The sequence below is a fragment of the Eublepharis macularius genome, chromosome 1, assembly GCF_028583425.1.
Source record: "Eublepharis macularius isolate TG4126 chromosome 1, MPM_Emac_v1.0, whole genome shotgun sequence".
Lineage (NCBI taxonomy): Eukaryota > Metazoa > Chordata > Lepidosauria > Squamata > Eublepharidae > Eublepharis > Eublepharis macularius.
Genome location: NC_072790.1, coordinates 55,250,131 through 55,275,132, shown reverse-complemented (window position 1 = coordinate 55,275,132; position 25,002 = coordinate 55,250,131). Strand labels below are relative to the sequence as shown.

General features: G+C 39.0%; 1 protein-coding gene across 4 annotated transcripts in view; it reads right to left on the bottom strand.

The window, feature by feature from the left end:
- Window positions 1–25,002, bottom strand: part of MYT1L (myelin transcription factor 1 like) — a 233,249-nt gene that overhangs the window by 109,406 nt on the left and 98,841 nt on the right. For 3 of the 4 annotated variants that reach the window (XM_054979300.1, XM_054979306.1, XM_054979293.1), the window contains exons 5-8: window positions 12,209–13,177; window positions 5,982–6,116; window positions 2,668–2,758; window positions 69–176 (exon numbers count right to left, since the gene is read on the bottom strand). In XM_054979300.1, coding sequence (XP_054835275.1) covers window positions 69–176; window positions 2,668–2,758; window positions 5,982–6,116; window positions 12,209–13,177 — 1,303 coding nt within the window. Of the gene's footprint in view, window positions 1–68; window positions 177–2,667; window positions 2,759–5,981; window positions 6,117–12,202; window positions 13,178–25,002 lie in introns of all 4 variants that reach the window. The other variant, XM_054979284.1, reaches the window with a different exon arrangement.

Sequence of the window (25,002 nt, the reverse complement as noted above, 5' to 3'; positions counted from 1 at the left end):
AGTGCTCAGGCTAACTTATTAGTCAATTAATCTGGTATATTATTAAGCATTAGAGCAACTATTAATACCTCAAGACACGATCTGATGCCTGGTTTGATTTTGATGCATCACAGCTCTGATGCTTCTCTTGAGCTTTAGCCAGTTTCTCTGCTGCAGCAATAGGACATCCCGAGAGGCTGCAATTACAGAAAGAAAATGTAATTGTCGTGTCCTGAATAGCTTCAAATTAGAGGCCTTCTTAGCAAGCATAAGGAAGAAGCTTGTTGGAAAAAAATATTCCTTTGATGCCCTACATTATTCCTCTCTATTTAAAGATGCACAGAAGACATCATTTTAAAAAAATCCTTTGTGTCCTACTGTATGTAGGTGAAATGAAAACTATTTCTATACAATTTTTGACCCACCAAGCAACACACAATTCACCAACTATATACTGTGGCCCCTTAAGTGCCTGAAAATCCTCTTGACTTTGTTAACCCAGTCAGGCAGCAAAACCAGATTTACCACAAAGGCCTCTGTAAATAGTAGACGAGAATGCATTGATGGTACATCACAAGTTGTGAATGTTTTCTTTAGTTTAGTTTTTTATGCATGTTCATGAGAACGACTAAACAAAATGCAAAAATCCAGCAACAGCTGCACTAGTGTTGCCAACTCTAGGTTGGGAAATTGCTGGAGACTTAGGGATGGACCCTAGGAAGAGCAGTGTCTAAGGAAGGGAAGGACCTCAGTTGGGTATAATGTCACAGAGTTCAACTTCAAAGCAGCCCTGTTTTCCAGAGTAATTGATCCCTGGAGATCAGCTGAAATTCCAGGAGATCCCCAGGCCCTGCCTGGAGGTTGGCAACCCCAGTGACAAAGGTTATTGGCCAAATTATGCATAGATTCAAATTGTATTTGAACTTTTTAAAATGTAAGGCTTCAGTCATAAAACATATAATTTTGAAGTGTTGCTGAACTGAGTTGGTCATTTTTGAATAAATCAAGAGTGGACCAAGCGAGCTGAAATCTGTCAAAACAGAATTTTGTTTATCTGTAAATGGATCAAATGGATCAAAACTGCCAAGGAAAGAATCCAACAGGATTTTGCAGGTATTGTACTGAGCAGATAATGACAATGTCTGCTTCTTCTGAAAAAACATGGGAATGTAAGTAGCATATTAGAAACTGCATATATGGTTTGAAATAACAATGAAAAATATTCTTCTGGTCATAGTCTATGACAGTGTACCCAGACTCAAGTACCTGAGTTTTCCAAAGAAAATAGGGATCCCTTGTCCCCTGTGGGAGCACGGGATCCCCTGCTTTCACCTTCCTCCCCTCACCACTAGTCACCTGGCCAGCGGGGGGCAGGGGAACTGGCCTCCTGGGCGTGCTCCTGGGGTGACACAACAACTTCACTCCTGGGAGTAACATCATCACGCTGCCCCGAGAGTGCTCCTGCACTTCACAGCGGACCAATTTGAGCTCCAAACAGGCTGAATTGAGCCCGTTTGGGGCCCAAATCAGGCGGCTGCGAAGCGCATTTGAGCTCCTGGGTTTGCACGATGACATCACTTTCTGGAAGTGACATTATTGTGCAGGCCTGGGAGCATGAGTTCCCCCTCCCACTGGAAGGGTAAGGGAATCTGGCAACCCTAAAAGAAAATTATAGTACAATGCAAGTTAGAACTTCTGGTGGTATAGTTCTCACTAGCAGTGCAATATAATATGAATCTTGCTGAAATAGTAATTATCCTTTCTACAGAATAAAACTAAAGCCAAGGAAAATACTTCAAAATGTGTAGAGAAGGCACCATGCAGTAGAGATTATTTCTCATATTCTTCCCTCAGTGTTCATGACATTACATTACAGCAGTACTATGAATAAATTTCTATTCCCTAATTCAGATTTTGTCTTTATTCCTTCAGGAAAGCCTTCAAATTTAGTAAAAAGTTATCACGAGTGATAGTAGCATTAATGTTCAGAGTAAACATGGGTATGGAACAGGCTGCTTATGAAGAGAAGAACTACGAGCAAAACTGGAAATTCCAACAAAAGTCATTTATGTCTCAAAATACATGGATCTGAGATGTGAGGTTCTAATAATCACAACTTCAAAGTTCCATAGCTTTTCTCTTTCAGTAGGATGGCAAATAATAAAACAACAGAAGGTTTTATAGGTTAAAATACTTTATCCTGAATATGAGTTAAAATTGCAAAAGAAAAAAAAAGCTGCACATTTAAAAGTATGTGGTATTGTTGTGGTATGTTATTTTGTACCTCATAATAACCAGAAATATAAGGCTTCCTTAATAATCACATGTGCTCCAAATGAGGAATTGGAAAGTAAGTAACCAAGTAACTCTCCTTGTCTAAATGGCACATCTGATACACAGCTAAAAGCATTTATACTTTAAATGTATACAGTTCTAACTCAGGAAAGACAAATGTAAGCAAACAACAACAAACCATGAAATTCAGCTTACTGCCTGAATTAACTGTATCCCCCAAGTTAACCCTCTGGTACAATAAGCCATAAAATACAATCAAACTAAACAATCTATTCAATTAAGTAATGGCCCAAAGCATTCACACTTACACACACCCACACCCTGAGGAGACTGTCTTTTTGCAGCTGTGAAAAAATATCCACCTATGGCATAGCTCAACAAGCACGTTCTTACCTTCTGTGAGAATTCCTGTTGCTATTTACGTGGCCCCGGCCTGTGCAGCCTGGTGTAGGACACTTAAGAACGTTTTCATGCATGGCAAGAACTTGACAGGAAGAAGGAAAGGAAACAGCAGAGTGCGGAAACAACAACAAGAAAAAGATTTCAAGTCCCAGTTTGTAGGAAGCCATTTTAGTACAAAGCAAGATTCATTAATGACCAGCATTCCTGAAAACAGACATGTGACAGGTATAGCCAATAAAGCCTGGTGAAGGAAAGAGGTGCTGTGGTACTATACTCATTAAACACAGGAGGATGTTAATACATTAAGAGTTATGGAGGGCAAGGAATCTAACAATTAATGTGTCTCTGGTGTGATAGTGAAGCGGGAGGCTGACGCTGAGCAAAAATACTGAACAACACAGGGTTGGGGTTTGGAAGCATTTTTTTTTAAAAAGATGCATATATGCAGGAATAGATTGATTCGTGTACACATTATAAGGCATCCAGCATCTGGAGTCAGTACAGCATAAAATGTGTGAATTCTGAATTCTGAATTCACCTCAGTACCGTCAACAGAGGGCATGAGAGAGATCTGAAACCCAGTCATGGAACTCGGTTCTAGGGCCCAGCGACTTCCTGAGTTATGCAGGATGAAAGCTGTTTAAAATTTAATGGTAGTTATAGTCATACTGAGAACAGGATTATTCTTTTTGTTTTGTTTTTTTTAAAAATCTGCAGCCCTTAATAAATCATAATGGGTCCAAAATTAAAACAAAATAGAAACAAAGAATGTGAGCACATTTTAAAGTCAAGAGGTTGGTGGAGTGATAAATTATGACTATAAAGGAGCCAATCGGTTTGGTTTAAGCAACAAATACAGTTGTCACAATACACCACCAAGCAAGCCTTAGGGAAGGGCTGCCACTCAGCGTGCTAGAGAATAATTTGTTTGGATGTTATATCCCCAGCATTTCCAGATAAGGGATTTGAAATATCTAGGATCCTACGGATCTCTTTTGGGGACCTGGCTTAAAGTTGCCATGGCAATACAGGTTAGAGGGATTCCTGGACTGACTCAATATAAGGCAACACCTTATAATTCATTCAGATTACAATCTTTCTGCCATTATGTGATAAACTATTAATGCTTTTCTTTTTTTCAGCATGTACAGAAAAAGAAGGCGATGACTAATTTGTGTGCATGTGTATGACATGAAAAAAAATTGAATCCATGTCACCAGTGCACAGAATTATGCTTCATTTCAAAAGGAACCAATCTTGGAATCATATTTAATGCTTACTTAAAAGCCAAGGACATCAGGAATAGAACCTATACATATTGATTCACAACCACCATCATTCATCACCATCACCACACCACTAGCAGTGTACTAAAGATGTGAAAGCTTCACTTTGGAATTCCTGCTATTCAAAGCTGTTCTTGAAACATGCTTTACAAGCCCAGCACTGCAGGAGTCAGGAAAAAAAAAAGAGAGAGAGAAAGAGAGAGAGATGAGCTCACCTTTTTCACTTTTGTCACTACTGAACATGCAACTGTTTAAAGCTATATTCTTCTTTGATCAGCAACATTTCCTGATTGCTTTGTGTTTACTGTTTAGGGGGTGGGGTGGGGGGAGCTGAGCCCACTCTGAGCAACTGAGTAAACATTTGCATTTGAGAAAATTATAGGCCTTGCTAAACGGGAAATTGAATTCCTTTGATCAACTAAATTCACTCACCAGCTGAGAAGCGGTGTGTTTCATTAAAGGGATTTCCCCCTCCCTTTCTAAAATGGAAGACTATGCTGTTGTGAAAGGATACTGCTTCATGGCTGAAGTCTATACATCTTACTCTAGATTAACAATGCCATCATAGGCAGAAATGCATCCTCCTAAACTCATTGACTTCAATCGATTTAGAAGGGTGTAACTCTGCTTAGGATGGCACTGTGATATGGGGGCCATAATGAAGGTGTCTCTTTGGCCTCTCTCTATACCTATTTACTATATATTCTCTTTTGCAGTGAACCATTTGCTTCCAAGCCACTTCACTGTTTTTTGGAGCACAATGGGATTCCTCAATGGATGGCAAAGGAGTGAGTGTGTACTCCCTTTGCTGTCTTTATGAAGATACCCTGACATATTTATTCCATTATGAGATATATAAAATTAGTTTTCCTATAAATTATGATACATAATAGTGGCAAGGAAATTCACAACATGATGACTCTGCATCACGTGCTGGGTAGTCCTAGATATTAAAGCATTGTACAGGAGAACTACAGTGCAATCCTAAGCAAAGTTACACCATTCTAAGTCCATTGAAATCAATGGTCTTTGAAGAGTGTTTCTATGCACCAGTGGGAGCAAGAATGGGGGCAAAACCCACAGAGAAATGGGGAATTCCTAGCGAGTCATGATGCCACTGCTGTGGTACAACTGAAAGTGTTGTGACATTGCTTCCCCCCCCCCTCATTTTTGCTCCCCTTGGAGTGAAAAGCAGTGGTGGGGGCTAGGAGCAGGATGATACCATCTGGTAAGCCTAGATGGTACTGATATAGCTACAGGGATTTAATCTGTTTGGTAACATTCCCATGATAAGTGTGTTCCAGCTTTTATAAACTATTCATGCAGTAATTTTAAAAATCTATTTAAACTACCATCATGCCCTGCAAAGACCCAGAGAGTTTATGGATTTAGCACGGATGATTCCTTAAAATCTAAGAATATTTTTGTGGCAGCTGTTTCTTAACATATTTACTCTCCTTTATCCCCATCACACAACTGCAGCATTTTTGCATGAACATCCATACAAAGAAAGTTGTATTATTGGCAGTAACTCAACCACATTTCTAGAGGTATGATATTTGAAGTAAATGCTTGAAAATTTGATGTTAATATTTTAAAGTATTTTTAAAATAAATTAAACTGCACACTTTTCAAATTCGTAAGAACAATTGCTCCTATATTTTAACATTACCCTCTTCAAGAGGAGACCATAACAATTTATTCAAAATTAAAATCACTACTATTTTGCTTGGGGGAAGAACCTTATACAGGCAAAACGCAACTGTTTATCAATATCCTCCTGACACTATCAGAATCAAAGAATACAGCTTTAAAACATCTTCCTTCAAGCATAAAGGTTAGTATAGATGTGAAAATGATGAAATAAAAAATGCAAATATAACAGAAAACAGGTTGCTAAATTGAGACATATCATACTGGAAAAATGGGAGAAAAAAAAAAGAAAAAGCTTCTTAATGCATGCTAGAAAAATTTGTGTGGAGTTTTATCCCCCGTTTCCATGAAACATTGTGGACTTACTTTCTGGAGGGACCCTATCTTTGTGTGGGCATCCTGACAAACTGCGGTGATGGGGGTAAAGCCCCGTTACATGGCCAGTTCCATCACACCCAGGGGTAGGACATTTGCTCTCTTTCTTTTCTGTTCTTGAGGGATCTATAATTTACAACAAATGTGTCAAGTGAATGATGTTTTTCAGATTTCCAAATGGATGAAGGTTCATTTAATGAAATCAATTACTCTTTGGAAAATGTTCTTGAAGAACACTGGAAAAAACACATCTGCTACTGCTTAAACATTTTAATTTTCTGCTCCCTTCTTCCATACCATAGGCTCCTCTGATCACAGATGTCCCCATTCACAGATGACAGTGGAGACTGACTTTCATCTAGTAAAGCCACATCACTATCAATTAATATACTCTGTCAATCAGCTATAGGATGATGTTATGGCATCTGATAGCTGCTTGGTTCTGTTTTCACCTTTGTTTTGGTGCTATTCGTATCAGTTAGCAATCTACAGATGCTATGGGGAAAATTCAGTCTTGATGACAGAAAACCCATCTCAACTTGTTCAAAGATCCAGTGCAAATTATTTTTTCTGATGGCATTCTAAAATGGGTAATGTTATTTTCACAAAAGCGTGTTAGGAAATATTAGAATGTACACAGAAGGGCATTTCTTTCCAAGGGAGGATAGATTTTTTTTTAAAGTTCTTATTTGCTTTTAGTTTGGCCCATGACAGTCATATATGTGCTGTGCTTGATTATTGATAACATTCAAAGGGAAAGTGTCTTTAATTCTGCAGCTTTCTTTCAGCAAAGCCTATGAAAATGTTCTCTTTATCTAATGAATGTTTTCTGCCAAAAAAAGTAATGGAATTACTGCTGAAATTTCTGCTGAATTAGAACTAGTAATTCCATCTGCATTATCTAGGAGGAAATATCCCTGATCTTCCTGTTTACACAATCAGTTATCCTGGGATAACAACCCTAGAGCTAAATTAAACCTCTGATTTTCATACACTTTCAAAGCAGAAATTTAGCAGGAGAGTAACCGTTTGGGAAAATTGGAAAGGGAGGGTGATAATGTTATGAGTGAGTGCTATGATGACTTGAAAATGCAATTTTCACTTTCACCCCACTTTCTTTGCTAACTCTGTTCCTCCAACTACCCTTCAGTCTCTTGCTCCATATAACTGTCAACATAGCAATAAAGATTCTGGTGTAGTGCAACTTTAACTGAAGGTTTGTTGGGTGTTGGAAAAGAACTTAGTTTTGACTAAGATGAACCTAACAGAGGCATGCGAGAATGGGGAATGAGAGATGGGAAAGCACAGCAAAGGCAGCAGGAGTGGGGGGAGGCTATGGGCCCTCAAAAAGAAAAGTTTGTGCTTACTCATCCCCTCTCCCCCAAATTGTTGAATGAGGAGAGAGCAAGAGCAACTGAACATTAAAGGAGAGAGATTCTAACCACTGCAGATTAAGGAAGGGATAGGATCTCTGTCCTGTAGTTACGCCACGTGGAACAAAGGTTGAAATCAATTGAAAGAATCAGATATCCCCAGATAAATGATTGTGTAAACAATATTAAGATTAAAATCTCAGGGCCATTTCACAAACTGAGTGGCAGCAAAGTCAGGGGTGCTACTAGCGGAGCTTTCTTAACAGGCATCTACAACCAATCTCATCTTTCTAATGAGCATTTCTTTTCATATATTTGTTGCAGTCACACTTTACAACTAATGTGTGAAGTGGCTCAGGTGGACAGAGTTCAGAGAAACACAATCACCTTTGAATAGTCAGTTAGGTTAGCATCTCAGGATAATTACCCTGAAGCAACAAATGAAGAATCTTGATTGTGTAAAGAAGCCTCCAAGTCAACACTTCCTCAGCATATCATCTTTTATGCTGTTGCAAAGTTTTGAATATCAGAAGAACTAGCAAATTACATGTAAATGTAGATCAGAAGTTTCTGTCTTTTATAAAATTAAAGTCAACCAACCTCAACCATTCACATTCTAGAATTCATCCTTATTACAGCAGTAAAAAATTTTTCTATCAGCACTATGCATTTGAACCTGCTTTTGCCATTCTTTTGCTCCAAGACTGATATTGATTCCTTTTAGGATAAGATTTTTGTTATTGCATTGTCTCTTATATCACAAGTCTTAGTTCAACTATAGGTTTATTTGTTTCACAGCTCAAACCTCGGAAAAATATATGGTAGTTTTAGTAGGAAAAACAGAGATAAAATGATGAGCTTATAATCTATTACAAAGGTTTCATAACTGTATTTAAAACTTAGCTTTTGCTAATATATTTCTAATTACTGATACATTTGCAACCAAACTGATCCACAACACACAAGAACACATAGAGGGCACTTTACATTTGAGGATGGATTGAATGGCAGCTCTTGTGAGCTGGCTGACAACAACAGTAAGAATAGGCACATCTTGTTTGTTATGTCATTCAATGAGATTCTATAGCAGTATGCAGAGAACACGCTTCACATGGCCTTGTCACTGAGAGATGAAAGCCAGCCATATGCTCAAACTTAAAGTGGCCACCATGCATCCAGGTTCACGTGTATTTGCTCCAGGCTTCCACACCTTTTTGTCTTCTGAGTTCATGTATGCAGTCCTACCAAGAAATCTTTAAGTACCCTGATTTTGCAGTCAGTTGTCTAGCAGACCTCATTACATAGTGGTGGGCTGCTTTTGGTTTGGTGGGCCACAAGGTGTACAGACTTGCTCTGGGTTGATCTTAGCCTGAAGATAACTGAAATGGTTGATACCCAATTTTAAAAATTTTGCCCAGTAGGCACACCTCCTATCACGTGTGCTACTGTATCTCATACTAGATAAGGTTAATGGTGCATTTAAATTAAAAGCAACACAGATTTTAAAACACCTTGTATAAATGGCGATAGCTCTTTTGAACGGACATTCTGTATACAAGAATGTTTCTGAGGGGAACAGGATCACAGTGACAGGCTCAACTGCAACTTACGTGCATGAACTGGAGCCTTCAAAGAGCCTACATCAATACAACTATCATCGTGTTGAGGCTTCTAAAGCAATCAAGGTCAGAAAAAGCATATTTCCTGACATTTCTTTTATTAAATACTTCATTTATAGCCTGCCTTTCTCCCCAATGGGGACACAAAGTGGCTTTATTTGGTGTCCTCCATTCCATTTTATCCTGACAAACACCCTGTGAGTTAGGTTAGGCTGCGAGTGTATCAGTGAGGGGCCAAAAAAACCTCCAAGGGACATTTGGATGTTAACCTTGGTCTTCCAGATCCTAGCTGAACACTTTAACCACTACACCACACTGGCTCTTCTACTGATATGTTACATGCAAAGCTTCCAATAAACACACATAGGTTGGGGGCAGGGACTGTCAGTGAGATTCATTCATTAGTCATTGTGACACATGCACTGAAGGGGCTAGAATGTCATCTGAAAAGGTCTTCATGTCTGTGCACTTTGACAAGTTGAGGCAGAACAGTAAACTCGAGACCACTGAAGAAATCAGTGTTGGAGCTGAGAAAAGAATAGCTGCCTCTATGCCTCTGAAGTACACTCTTGCTCGCCATACAGTTGCTGTGAATACATAAAACTTTTTGCAGAAAGCACTTTGAATATTACTTGTCAACGAAAAGATCAGCAGCCATATGCTTTGTTAGTGCTATTTCAAACAACAATATTCAAGGGCAACTAGATACAGAAAATAGATCTTTGCATTGCCATTAAAACAGGTAATACATTGTGTAAATCCACCAACAGCAATGGCAATGAGTGATTGACAGCTGAAGAGCCGAACCATACAGGAGCATATCCAAGTCTGCCTATTCACAACATCAACATTTGAACAGCAGTGCAAACCAGCAATAAGAAATAAGTGATGCTAAGGTACTCAAACATGCAGGCCAGAATCTTTCTTGTCCAGAAGACCGCACAATTAGCTTGGTCCAGTTGTATTGAAAAATATTGAAAGCGGATTTAATATTGACCCTTTGACATTCAATTTAACATTATAAATGCAGGAGAATGCAAGGGTTCCTTTCTTTGCCTTGGCTTAGTAAAATCTGGTGAATATGCCATTATTATCACAACTGATGTAATGCATGCTGCCCAGGAAGGGAAGATCCACATCCTGTCTAACATGAAACAAATGTATATCTATGAAGAGAAAGGATGGTCTCTCTCATTGATTTTAGGGACAAGCCACAGCAGAACTTGAAAACAAGAGAAAAAGGAACTATTGTGCATTCCTTTTGATGCTCCTACTTCTCTAGATTAAAGCATGAGTATTTTCACAGAGAAGTGTACCAATCATCACCTCAGAGAACCTTGGCTGACATATTTGAGGGAGGGGGATGCCATATATACTTGATGATGAGTGATATAAAAACTTTACAGTTTCATTCATTCTCTTTTAAAATACCTCTTTCAGAGCACAGAAGGTATATGATTCTCACCCTGCTTGCTCTGTTAAAACAAGAAAGTGTTCTGGGCTCTGCCAAACTTTTCTAGCTTCAGACCCAGGTGCTATTTGTCACGCTCCTGTCATCAGCTTTCATTCTTCACTTGCAAGGTCCAAGACCCAGTGACATAGGGAAGTTTTTGCTGAGCAAGCAACCTTTAAAGGCTTAAAGCTGTCAGAATTCTCTTGAGTTCAGTTAAAGGTACATATTTAGAAGAAATCACCATTATATATAAAACTTAGTGAAACTATGTGTATGACAAGATTTCTCTCTCTTCAAACAATTTCATGGCTAGTTCACACGTTGTATAATTAAAACAAACTTTTTTTTGTGATTCTGAATAACACACACACACACACTACTTTGCTGTAGTCTGTATATGCACAGTATCCCCTTTGTGTGTGTGTATAAAGATGACCATAAACAAACATGGATAAACATAATGTGTACCAGGGAAACAGAAATTCACAGAATTCAGATGACTGGCAACATTGTCATCATAACAGTCATACAAAATGTGGCTGGTCACATTCATGATTCCTTTGTTCACACATTATGTTTGTCCATGCACCCAAGAATGTTTGCATATACAGAGAATATACTGTGTAAACTGGGTCTGTAACATTCATTCAAGTTGTGATATTCAGCTCTTATTAAAAAGCCTTTTTGATGCTTGTGCAATTTTTGTGGAATATTTCCGCCTTTTCCTTTGTCTTATCAACTTTGCTTAAGAAATACCAGAAAATATCCTGTAATGTTTTTAATTTCCCAACTAACCTTTATATCCCTGTTAATCAAGTTTGTAATATTACAACATAGCATAATAATGTAATACAGTGATGTTATGAGAAACCATAACACCATACATAACTACCTACACTGTTCACTCATCCTAAATAATAGAGATCCCTCAGCTTGTATTAAAGTTAACTGAAAGGAAAAGTGTTCAGCAACTATAAGGACATTAAACCCTTTACTAGGGCATAGGTTCATAAAAATAGCATGCTTATATTTACATGCAATACACCTATACATCTACTTAAAACGTTATTAGGGTTAACTCTCTACGTTTCTTTCTTTCTTGTAAATTGGTTCACTGCTAAGGAAGCACCTTAAATATTTCCACAAAGGAATGAAACCAGTGAAGTGGAATGCTTATAAGAAAGAAATAGCTATTGATCTCAGCCCAGGCCAAAGCATGCCTTGCATAGCAAATGACTTCCATTACCTTACTATTTAAGATAATTAATGTGCAGTCATTGCCCCTACCTTATGTTATTGGTCATTCAGATACTGTTCAATTTCTGTCAGCCATCTCTACATTTTATATGGGGCATGGTTCATCAATAATCACCATTTTGGTGATAGTTTTATAAATCAGGATGCCACCCACACCACCCAACCTGTAAAATACACATTTCCCTGGGGTCTGACTAAGTGACCTGCACCAAGTTCCATCATTTAACTCTGTTCATCATGCAAGGTGCATTTCCCTTTAGGTTTCAAATCATAACTTGGACCAGAACATTTTCAGCATTTCAGGAAAACCTTTGTGCCTTTCAATAGGATCTCTTATTTGCTTTGTTCCTCCTGAAATGGAGAATCTTTTCTACCTGAAACAAATGACATTACTTTAAAATAGTCTAAATGTTTTGAAAAATTTACAAGCAAAATGTTTTTATTTCGCAAACCATAATTATATGCATGAATTGTTAACATAATACATCATACAGTAGATAGAAATATTACCTTTACCATAATATGGCTTTTTGACATGGCCGTCACTGGATTTAGATTTCCTGTCATCTCCAGAAATCTGCCTTGGAGACTGCTCCTCATAGGATCTCATATTATCCCTCCTTCCAGATTCCATTGCCATTTTGTCCCTCATGGCTTTTGCTCTTTCTGTTTCTAAAGCAATAGCTTTCTCAAGTAGCGTTAAGTTTCCTTTTGTCATGTCGAACACCTCTTCAGACCTATCTGAAGTAATAGAGGTCGTGTCATCGTCCCTTTCATGACACCCATCCTCTTTTGCACAACTAGAAAAAGTTCTAGATCTAGGACTCAACTGTTCTTCAAGCCTCATTAAGTTCATCATATCGGAATAGTTCCGTTCGGGTGTCCGTCCTTGAAAATCATCTTCTTGACGGGTGTGTTGGCGAGAATTCAGGTTTTGCTGTTGATTTCTTTCTTGTGGATTTGTCTCACTGAGCTTCCTGGCCAAATCAAAACATTGATTTCTCAAGCATTCCAAGCTACTGAGACAAACCTCTTCATCACTTTCTTCCACCATTTTTTCCGTAAGCCCATTGTTTGTAGGCTTTCCTAGAATTCCATAGTTCATATTCCTATTTTCTTGCTGCGACATATTGTCTGCATAATTTCTGTCGTTAATGTTTTCTGAAAGCACTACACCGTGTCCTTGTGCTAACAATTTGAGCGAGTCCACAGTTTCCCTAACAACGTCACTGTCTAAATCTAAACTCAGCTCACTCTTACGACCAACATTTTCATTTTTGTCGCTATCATCTTCCAGGCTATTAGATGTATTGCTATTCATTTCTGATTCAGTCCTGGCTCTATATGCTGCATCCTCTGCAATTTTGCCAAGATTTAACAATGACTTGGCCACCAGTTCATCGTAATTATCATACTCATCATTATTGTTATCGTCTTTTTCTGTGTCTTGCATTCGAGTATTGTGACAATTCATTTGATGGTCTTCTGCATTAAAAAAAGGAACAAAGAAAGAGAAATGGAAAAGAAAGGAAAAAAGTAGCTAGAATTGGAACTGTTGTTGCAGTAGCATGGACAGAACGCAAACTGCCTGTTCATTTTTTTAGCATACAAAAACTACAAAACCCAGGTCAATTTACATTTAAACTCTGGAATTAAAGAAGTGGATTGTTGTTCTTAAAGGTGTAAGGTCATTTTTTTTTTACCTTGGCTATATCCTATTAACTTCCTTTGCTAATCTCATAATGTTTAGTAGTCATAAGGAAAACAGTACTTTCCTACAAATGTAATATTTGACACATAATTTGCAATGTTTTATACTTCATGGTTTTCTTTTGTATGTATTGCTTTAGAATAATTGCATGAATAATTTATTTATGTGGAATCTTTGAGTGGCTCAAGTCCTGTAGCTTGAACAGAAGGTAGCGGATGGCAATTGTTTTTTATATATAGACACATCAAAAAAGGTTATTCATATAAGCAGTGATTATGTCAAATGCAGTGCAACCATGTTCTCCCTGTGGACATGGGAATATGGAAGAGACAGCATAAATGGATGTTTCATGTAATTAGAGACTTGATATTGATGTTCCCAATGCATATCTCAATACATACTGTTAAGACATACACATGTGTTTTAATAAAGTATTTTAACTGTATGTCCAGGTAGAGAAAATAGCAAAAATATTTTCTGTGAATGTTTTTGCTAAACAAGTGTCCATTACCCAAGTGTGCAGCATTATCTCAAGATGATGTTCAATTTATATTGAAGACTGCACAACAGACTGCACAACAGACAGGTCATACCAGTCAGAACCACTACAAAAACTTTTTGGAACATAACTATTAGCCTCTGCCACATTTTTAAAACATACCAAGTTATCACTGTTACTAATAATCATAATCTGAAAGATATTATTCACATTCTGTTTTATAGAAGACATTTATCTATATAAAAGCCATCCCTTAGCATTACATTACATACTACAGCAATGGGCTTAGATGAAATGTTTAAGATTGCACTGAAAGCCTAGGATGAGCCATCCTGATAAAAATAAGCCTGATCCTCAGTAGCCAGATCACAAGGGTACAATGAGAATTTCTGTCCCCCCAGAAAACACATTATGTCCCCAGGTGCATCCCTGTTATCTTTCCCACCATATGACTGCTATTATAATGCCTACAGTGGAAAATAAAGCATAGTTCTTAAAGACACTCTTGCAAAGAGGCCAATATTTGCTTTCTATTCCTGAAAAAGGTCTCACCAACGGGGACCCAGAGGATATATGACCCACCTGAGAGGGTCCTTGCAATATTCAAATCCTAATTTCACATACATGCCATGAAGTTGCTTACAGTTTGCAAGGAAATCCCTAAATTAATCAGCTTTTCAACTGCTCTAAATCAAGAAATCAATAAAGGTATGTTGATTTACCATTACTTCTAGTTAATTAGTTTAGTTATAAAAATGCAAATTGTTCTGCAGTAATTGAATATGTAGCTTAAGAATTTCAAATATTATACTTGAGTTTGGGGCTAAAAATGAGAAGATGGGTTGGGAGAGACAGATGATGATAGAAAGAGAATACGAGAGAGAAAAATAGAAAATTCCAGGTAACTCATAGTGTGATATATTAGCCTTTGCTCACACACAGGCTTTACAGATTAGTATTTCTGTGCAGTTTACAGTCTGATGTGTTGGAATAACATTTGCACAGGGTGTCCTGAAGGCTATTTAATATGGAAAGCAAAACATTCAAATGATCATTTGCTAAAAAAAATCTTAAAAGTAGCCTTTAACTACTGAAAAGAATTAAATATTGTAAATATCAGAATAAGAACAACGAAAGGAAACGCTGCACACTCATTCTGACATTTCCTCTTACCATTGTCAGAGGTTGAAGAAAAGATATAAGAAGAACTACAGCAACAATTACAGGCTTGTGAGCTAGTACAAAATGAAATTTGCAAAAGCTAAGCTAATGTCAGTTCAATCTGTAAATCCAGAACAGTGAATCCACATGTGGAAATGGGCTTTTTTATCCAGATCAGGTTGAGGCGAGTGTGGGATGATTACTAGGGGCGTGCAATTTGGGTTTGGTGTTCAGTTAAAAATACCAAATTTTATCTGATTCGGTAAAATTTGGTATTACCGAATTGAAAAGGGAATACTGAATCAGATGCAGTATTACTGAACTCAAGTTTACCAAATTAATTTAGTTTAATTTGGTAAACTTCGGTAATCACTGCTGGGCTGTTCCTTTGCTAAGGAAGGTCAAAGAACGACTGTTTCCCACTTTTTTTAACCAGATGGGAGGGTGAGAAGGGAGGGGGGAGGGAGGCAAAGGCAGAAGGGAGAGGAAAGGGAGGAGGACTAAGTGGCCAATCCTTGCAGCAGCTCTCCTTCTCTGGCCAATAGGATTCTTAAGGAGAGTACCTTTTAAAAACTGCCCTGCAGTTAAATAGGCAGGCTTGCCTCACAGTAGTTTCCATTTTGCTCTGGCGGAGATTGAGAGACATTGCCTGCTTGCTGCTGCTGGCTCTTTCTTTCTGTGGTTTGACCTGCTTTGGATTGCAACTGGATCCTGCTTCTCAGTGAGTTGATTCCTGTCTGTTTCCTGCTGAGACCTGCTGCACCTGGAGAACTTCTATACCTGGAAGACTTCTGTTGCTGCCTGTTTTGAGAGTCGTAGACTCACTGTTTTTTTTTCTTTCTTTGGGTGGGGGAGGGGGTTGGCCTGGTGTCTGAAAAGGATAGAGTTGGGCGGAAGGGAAGGTTTTTTTAACACTTTGCATTTTAAAAACTACTTTTTTGCTAGTGAGGTTGGGCTTTATTTGGGCTTTTGTTGGGCTTTTGTGTGTGGGGTGAACTTTGAAGTTGTTTATATTTACTATTCATTTTGCTGCTTATTCTTCTGGGGATCTTTTATCCCCAGGATGTTTTATCCTGTTGTGGGTGATCCTGATGTGGATGGTTTACAGTTCCAGTTAATTTTATTAAACTCACCTCTGGTTTTGCTGGTTGTTCCTTGGGGAGGGGGGGCAGTTTTTCCCTGTTGTTGGCACTTGGGGTGCTGTTTCTTTATAATGTTTTCTGTTGGTGTTTTCTGATGCTATAAGTTTGGTTTGGTGTTCAACTGTTCAGGGTTGTTGATCTTCTGGAGGGGGGGATTGCTGGGGTGCTTGGTTCAGTTTAGCTTAAATTACCTAGTAGTGTTTGGGTGTACTTTCAGGAGTAGGTCCCCTGAAAATTTGATGGATTGTGCTTGCAAAATGTCACCCTCAGCCCCCGGATAGCCCTCATAGTTTCCCCCATAGGGAATAATGGAAATTGGAGGTGGCTGGGGGCAGCTTCTTTGAGGGGGGGCATAGAATGGCTCCTTGGAGTCCAATCTGTATGAAACTTGGGAGGTCTTTAGAGAACAGATCCCTTGCAAATTTGGTAAAATTCGGTCAAAAAATGACCCTCCTAGTCCACTTTCCCATAGGAAATAATGGCCACATTTAACTGAATTTGTTCTGTATTACCAAACCAAACTAGAGAATGAATTAAGCATTTGGGGAATACCAATTTTTTTTTCCAGTTTGGTATTACCAAATTCGAATTTTGTGAACTTTTTTCCTGTGCACACCCCTAATGATTACCCATGCTTCTAGCCTCCAGATATGTACAAGTGGTGCCCCTTCGTTCAGTGATTTGATCTGCACGGTTGATCATTTGTCAGGCAGAGGAAGGAACAAGCTCCACCTTCAGTTAGAGTGTTCGGGGAAGATGCAAGAATTCAGTAACTCAGTATTAGCTAATTAAGGCTTCTATGGCGCATCCTTCCTAAGATGTCATCTATCATGTTTTCACCCCTCCCCCTTATTCCAAGGAGCTCAAGGCACTCTAATAGTTCTCATCTACTGTGTCCTTACCTCAAGCCAGTGAGGCAGGTTGGTCTAGGCAGTGTGTATGTATGACTGGTACGTCACCCACAGAACTTTACAAGAATTCATTTGAAGTCCTACTTTGACAGTCTAACCACTACACCATATCAACTCAATATCTTTAAGGTAAAGAGAAGGAGGAATCCAGAAGAACCAGTCCAGTCTCTCCCTTATCTTTTCCCCACCCTACAGGATGTAATCAGTACTGTCTGCTTAGACAGCACTGATTGTATCTTTGGTAGTCAAGATGTTCAGCAAGAACCAATTAGAGTGTGTCCAACCTGGATTATGGCGCATGTCTAGATCTAGCACAGTACTAGAAATCGTCACATAAAGACAAACATTTTAAGTCACACACATCAAAATGGGCACTTATGGGAATGCTCTACATAGCCTTTGGATTCTGTGGTCTGAAAAATGTACTTTAAAATGAGGCTTATGTAAAGTGGGAAGAACATGTAAAATGGGAAGTAGGAAGAACATGTGACACTTCCTTATACAGCTGTGGAGAAAAAAAACTCAGCCTAAGATATGAGACACGTACTGTATGAGTGGAAACAAGTAAATTCCTTTTTGAGTATTGGTGATGCTGGGTGAAAGCTGTAACTATAATACTGTTTTCTCTTTTTGTTTGGTTCTATCCATTTCATCTCTCTTGTCCGTTCAACCCTAAAGAGGGGGGGAAAACAGTGGTGGAGAAGAAAAAGTGTGAACTGTAAATTTTAAATGAGTGAAGCAGGGAATAAATTATTTGAATCAAGCTCCAGTTTTCCTTTGATATTTTCACTCTAACTAGCTTACTTTTTAGAAAGTACAACCATATCCACAGAAAATATGTATTTCTTCTGAAGTCTCTCTAGATTTCATACCAAAGAAGCCTCAGAATCAGGACCGTACAAGATAGAATACCTTCAAGAAAGTGTACTTCAGGCTTCATCCATGATATCATAATTTCTATCACATCAAAATCCTTTACATATTTTATTAATCATGATATCCACAGATATATTTTTAAGAGACTTGATCTGCAGAGAAAAACTGATACTATTGTTGCTATTATGATGAAAAACTGCATGGCTGACAAAACAAAGAAATGCTTCTTCAAGGATCCATGCAATGTGATGTAAGTAGCATTGCTTACTGGAAAGACACTGAAGTAACAACCATGTGCAAAGAAGCAAAGGATCAGTGGTTAATTGCAGGGGTTCTGAAATGATGCTGAAATTCAACTTTGCCAATAATCACACTTCGTTTGCTAAGACATGGAGTTTTTCTTTTCATTGTTGGATCTTTGACTGCTGGGAAACCAATGTTTGTAACATTTATAATAATATCAGTGCACTTATATACTGCTCTTCTTGAAAGATTAGTGCAATTAGGAAGGAAAAAATGACTTTTCTATTTGTAAATATGTAAGAAATGATTGACATATTTACAGATTTTTTAAAAAAATTACAGCAGATATATGATTTTGTTGACTACCAAAGAACAAGCACCATTGTACTTTTCAAGAGAGATATCAGGAATACTTTGTTAATTTCTTGAGGAATTCCCTACTAACTGAATTATATTTTAAGCTTAAATTGAATGGATTTATGAAGTCTTTGTTTTGCAAATGGTATGTGGTGTTTACTGGCTGCCAGACTAAAAATATAGCCCAGCAGTATCTATGATAAAGTTTCACAAGGAATACTTAGCTGTTAATAAGAGGTAACACTCCCTCCCTGCCAAAATTATGTTATATTGAAACTCTCCACTACTACTGAAATTCTTTGTGGAGATCTTACACTAGGAACTTCATTTATGCAAAATTCTGTCACAGCATGAGTCCTCTTCCCCCAACACTTTTGTTAATCTTAGGAATTTTACTTTAGGTGAGCTTTTGGTGGGGACGCTAGTTAATACCATTAATTCAGTTCTGCCTGTGCTGAAAATTGATCTGAATGGGTATCTTTGTGCACCTTTAAGATAACGAGCAGTGCTCTAATTCTAGATGCACTGAGGTGAAACCATTTCCTGTATAAAAAGAATATCATATTAATTTTAGCACTAATCAATAACATTTGTGGCATGTAGATATTGTCTGGATAAAGTTGATGTCCATATTAAATACATACAGGGCAGAGTTTGTGTGATTGCACAGTAATACGTTAACGGTACTATAAACAATGAACTGAGTTGTAAGTAACCATCCTGGGAAGATGTTTTTAAATAGAAAATATCCTGGACAACATACCAACTATGTTTTAGCAGTTCCAACCTGCATTTCTGTATTTATCAAATCAACAACAGGAGACAATCAACATCTAAGGTACCACCTTCAAAGTAATTTAACACAACTCTACCATCCGCCCTGCCAAAAGAATTTTTTTTACAATCCCTATCACATGAAGTTCTCAGAACACTGTACAAATATGCATAAAGCTTTAAAATGCCAGTGAGGTGAATGTATTTTAATCCCCATCACAATGTAAGCATCTATACTAGTGACCTTTGGGGGGACATTTACAGTGCCATGCTAAGCAGATGTACATCTTTTTATATCCATTGTAAACTTGTAAATCCATCTGTCCATCCAGGTTGCCAGGTTGCAGTGTAACAATAATGGTGATCACATACTGTTTTATTATTTCTTTTCCTTATCTCTTCTTAACAAAATATACAATAGGTAGTTACAAAGGTTTTACACACATGCAACACAACTTCAATATCAGCAGCTGCTATCCTTATAGCCACAAGTTTTGCAGCAAAAAATTTCTTTAATATCGAAATCCACATGGATTGGTTTTGGCATTGGGGACCTCTCTGTGTCATAGGAACAAGCACATATCATGGTCTTTTAAAGATGATCACTATATTTTTGTTTCAAATGACAGATCGTACAACAGCTATTTATGGAGGCCAGGATATTATACCCTGCTCACCCAAGGGTCTTCCATTGTCTGCTATGAGAAGGTATATCTTCCACAGACACAGAATGATTTTTCCTTTGCACAAATTAAGTATTTTGCTTCTAACGAAACAAAATTAAAAACTCCAGTGCCCCAAATAAATACGTTGGATTGACCTTTGTGCCAAGGGATGAACGGACAGATGGACGGATGGATTTACATACTATCTGAGCCACAGCCAAGCTGCACAACATTTTACTTTTTTGAATTGTTTTGTTCCTCATATAATATGGCAAACGTACAGGCTTGTACTTAGACACACATACATTTATATTGGAAAATCTACAGTCATCTTAAAACCACTGGAAGAACTGCTGTTGTTTCTCCTGTCTACATCTGCACATAAACTTTCACTTCTGTACCCCTGGTCATCACTCTCCCCTACCAAGACATATCCTCCTTGATTGACATCCTGCTGCCCATCTTCTGTCAATTTGCAATGCCTCAATTAAAATTATTTTCTTTTTGCCTTGTCTTGCTTTCAGGAGTGGTTCAGGATCCCTTCCCAGGGGAGCTATGGGCCCCTCTGCAAGTAGTATTTAATTCTGTGGCATGCTCTATTCTGCACTATTACTCAGTGGCTGCAACACCTTTCCTGGCATTCTCAGTGAGTATGAGGGATGATGACACATTGTCCATCTCTAACTCAATGACCCTATGATATCTAGCCTCCAAAAGGAGATGGCCTCCAAACCCATGGCCACTCCTCTGGCAGCTATGCCCACCTACAGCCAAGCACAGGGCTTCCCAGCAACATGCTTGCCACCACCACCCTCGACAACCAGAGGCTCATGGCTTTCTCTGTATTTAAAGGGCTTGTACAGCAGCTCATGAAGATCTGCTGGTCTGATTTTGAGATCTTCGTGTATTGGGCCACCTTCATGCTAGCATTTTATGGGGCATTTAGAGTAAGCGAGCTAGTCACAGTCTCTTGCCAGAATCGCTCTGTGCAAGTGCAGAGAACACGGGACATCTTAGAAAATGTGGGTGTTTGTAGGAAATCTAAAATGGACCAAGAATGTGCATGTCTCACATTCATCTTTGCACAGAGGTGTGGAGGGGAAGGGAGGGGTCAGCCCTGGCCAGTCTGCTTAGCTGCCGACTCCTTGGCCATTATGACCTCACTCCCCCATCTCAGATTGGAGCTACCACTGCAGTAGCAGAGATTGGGCTGCTACCAGCCCAAATCCAAGCCATCATGTTCACAAGGACAGGTCTTCCTCACCAGATATGAGTTCATTACAATTATGCACACAGGGCTGGTGGCTGCGAGACTCCCACTGGGGGAATTCAGATTCTACTCCTTCTGAATTGGGGCTACCATGATGGTGGCAGAAGCTGGGTTGCCTCTGATCCACATCCAATTCATTGGGTGCTGGTGTCACAGGCCTACAAAGGAGTACATCCAGGGCCCAGCCAGCTCTAACTCTTCTGTTCTACTTGCAGGAGCCATGGTGGACATGATGCTGGGCGGTTGGCTGCAGCAGAGCCTGAGCCAGCAAGGAAATGAGACCAAGCCAGAGATTGGGGACAGAGACCTGACACACTACTACACCTGAGCGGTATTTTCTCAGATGCCAAGGGCTGATGCCAACAGCCCACTTAGGGGTCAAGAAGAACTGTTTTCCTTGCTAGACCAGATTGGTTGCAGACCCTGGTTTCATCATCTTTCCTCTAGGCACTGAACAGAGATCTCAGGGTGCGGGTATGGTCTTAACTCAGCAGCAACTGTTGGTGTTCCTGCCTCTGGTGGTGGTTTGTGCACACTGGGTCGGATCCACTGGGGGGAGTTCACACTGGCTGGTTGCCTTACCACAATTTTAGGGGTCTCCATAAGGGATATGGGGGAAGCCAAAGGAGATGTGCCCGGCTTGCTGGTAGTTGTCAGACTTCACCCCAGATAGCAGGAAATCACTCTGTGTGGGGAGCTCCATCTCCTGCCATCCCACGTTGGGTGTCCAGCAAACAGGCTGGGGATAGTACCATTGAATGGCTGGGAGGTTGTTTGATGCCATGGATCTGTGCCCTATGCTGAACCAGTGCTCCAGTGGCTATAATAAAGTTGTGGCCATTTTCCCACCAGAACACATTTGCACGTGTCTTCTTTGCCTGCACCACTCGCCTCAAGCATGCCAGTACACTGTAGCTAATGTCATTTCTCCCATCTACATCTACCTTCACCTTTGTACCCTCAGTCATCACTCTCCTGTACCAGGCCATATCCTCTTTGCATGACATGCAACTATCTATCCTCTGTCAATTTGAAATGCCTCAATTAAAATCATTTTCTTCTTCTGGTATGATTGTGTCATCATGCCTTCTCTTCTCTATACTGTCTTTATGTCAGTTTTAAACTTTAAGCTCTTGCTTCTTAAATTTAAGGCTCTCTCTACCTCTCTGCTCCCACGGCTTCTCTTATCTCCCTTCCTACACTCTGTTCTGTGTGAACTGATCTGCTATCAGCCTCTTAGATCCTTCCTCTAAGTCTTGTCTTTGTGCCTTCATCCATGCTGTTCCAGGACAGCTCTAACTCTTCTCTGTTATAGTTGCAGGAGCCATGGTGGACAGTTTTAGGAGCCATGCAGGAGCCATGGTAGACAGCTTAGGACAGTTTTAATTTTTTTTTTAAGCCCACACTGTCTTTGTTGCATTCTTCCTGAAAAACCACTTCCTTCTCATGCCTTTCCTACATGACAGATGTTGCTTGAGGCAGTTTTATATCCCATCGTTATCGTTATCCCATCCTTGTCACTTCATCAAGTTACTGTTCACTTTTTTCTTGCTCATCTCTCCTTCATCTTATTTTCTCTTGTTCCTCTCCTTTTCTTTGCACCTCCATAGTGCTCTCTTGTTTCTCTATTTGCTCACCCCAGATGTTTCTGCTCCCCATCTTTGTTAGCTTCTTATGTTTTTCCACTACTCTAGTGTCTTTGTAACTCTGTTAACCATGTCCTTTCCCCTCTCCCCATTACACAACACTCTTTGATTATCTGCCCGCACCCCCATCTTGCTTCCCCCCCCCCTGCCATACAGGTCTCTTTGTCACCTCCTTCTTCTCTTCCTTCTGCAACATGGAACTTTTGCTCTCTAAGCACAGGTGCAACACCATTTGTTCGGAAGTGGGTCCATGGTTCAGTGGTAGAACATCTGCTTTGTGTGCAGAAGGTCCCAGGTTCAATGAAAGAGTGCTGCAGTTAATCTGCCGTGAACCTATTTTACAGCAAGGGTTATGGCTGTTTTGGCTACTTGATATTAGCAACACATTTTCTAGCTGTTGTAACAGATGAACTTTTGTACATACATGTGAGAGATGTGAATCTTATTAAGCAACCTGTGGGTATTTAGGCAAGAGGGCAGTGCAAAAGAACCCACATAGTATCCTGGTTCAGCCACATAGTATCCTTGTGGATGAAACATAATATATGATCTGAGACAATTTCAGTGAGGCTTTCCAAATCAGATCCCCTTAAAGTGCCATTATAAACACCTTCTATGTATTTACTAAGATAGATGGCTGAAATTAATACTAATTAGCATGGAAATAGCTACTCATTTATAGAATTAAAAAATCTGCATAATTCAAAGGGGTTTTTTTGGTTGTTATTTAGATGACACAGCACATGAATGACACCTGTACAATTTTGTCTGGAAACATACATGGACCAACCCAAATCATTACAAAATGGTATTTACTTCAACCACATACATTATGAGGTAAACCATATGTGCTTTTGAGGTTATTTGGAGAGGCCTATAGACTAAGCACTCACAAGTGGTTCATTAAGTTTCATATGTCTCATGCATTCATACAAAAGCCCATCTATTGATATGCCTGGAAAACATGTACCTTATCAGGTAAGGACAACCACCATGGACCTCTGGACTAGTCAGTCTATAATTCCTCCAAGAAAGACTAGAATTCCTCCAAGGAAGTACTGTGCAACTTTTTTGTTCTATGTAGCATATTGGAACTGCAAGCCCTATGATATATGTTCAGTGGTACTAGAAACCAATAAGCAGTGATGCTGCTAGAAATTCAGCTTTAACCATGCTCTGACCATTATATCCTGAAGACAAAACTGAATATGTCTCCAATAACCATGCAAAAAGGTGAGACCAGTTAAAATGGTTCACCAACAAAGGCTCATGGACCTTATTTCTTTACCTTTGATGAACAGATTACAACCACCTTTTGTTTCCATTGGTCATATCACTTGTCATTAGCGCTAGGCATCTGGCTGTTCTGGTCAAAAGGTTTCATCTTCATAAGGCATCTGTCACATATTTTTGCTGAATCCACATATTTCCATAGTATAATAAACCATTGTGTTTTGAAACTTGTGTTATTGAAACGTATTGTATGTACAACTTGGATTATGTACAAATCCATTAAAATATAGCTTGGCTCCTTTTTAGTTTGGAGTTTGCACAACAGGTTGCGCCAACATTCAGTTTAAGTGCCGTAGCTCATGTTGCAGACTGCTTGGATAAATCTTTATTCTGGGATTATTATTCGTAGTTGGGCTGCAAGATTTCCTATGCCAGTTTTTGAGCAAAGTGCAAATTTATTGTAGTTTTGTACCAAGTGCAAAATTGTTATGCTGTTCCCTGTACCAGAAGGCAGTAGATCCTATTAATCATAAATCAGGTTAATGGACAAAAGAGCATTCCCACTTTTCACTACAGATTTCAAAGCTACCTTACCTGTGCTAGCTTCTCCAGAACAAGATTAAAATCCCAGAGATGTCAACTCATTAATGATTATAGTATAATGGCTCATAGTTCGCATTATGAATTAATGATATAACATGTTCATAAACATCACATTTTTAGTTAATCCAGAGCAACATGTGGTCTATGGATTGACTCTTGAAAGCTTATACCCTAGAAACTCTTGTTGGTCTTTAAGGTACTATTGACCTCTAACCTTGC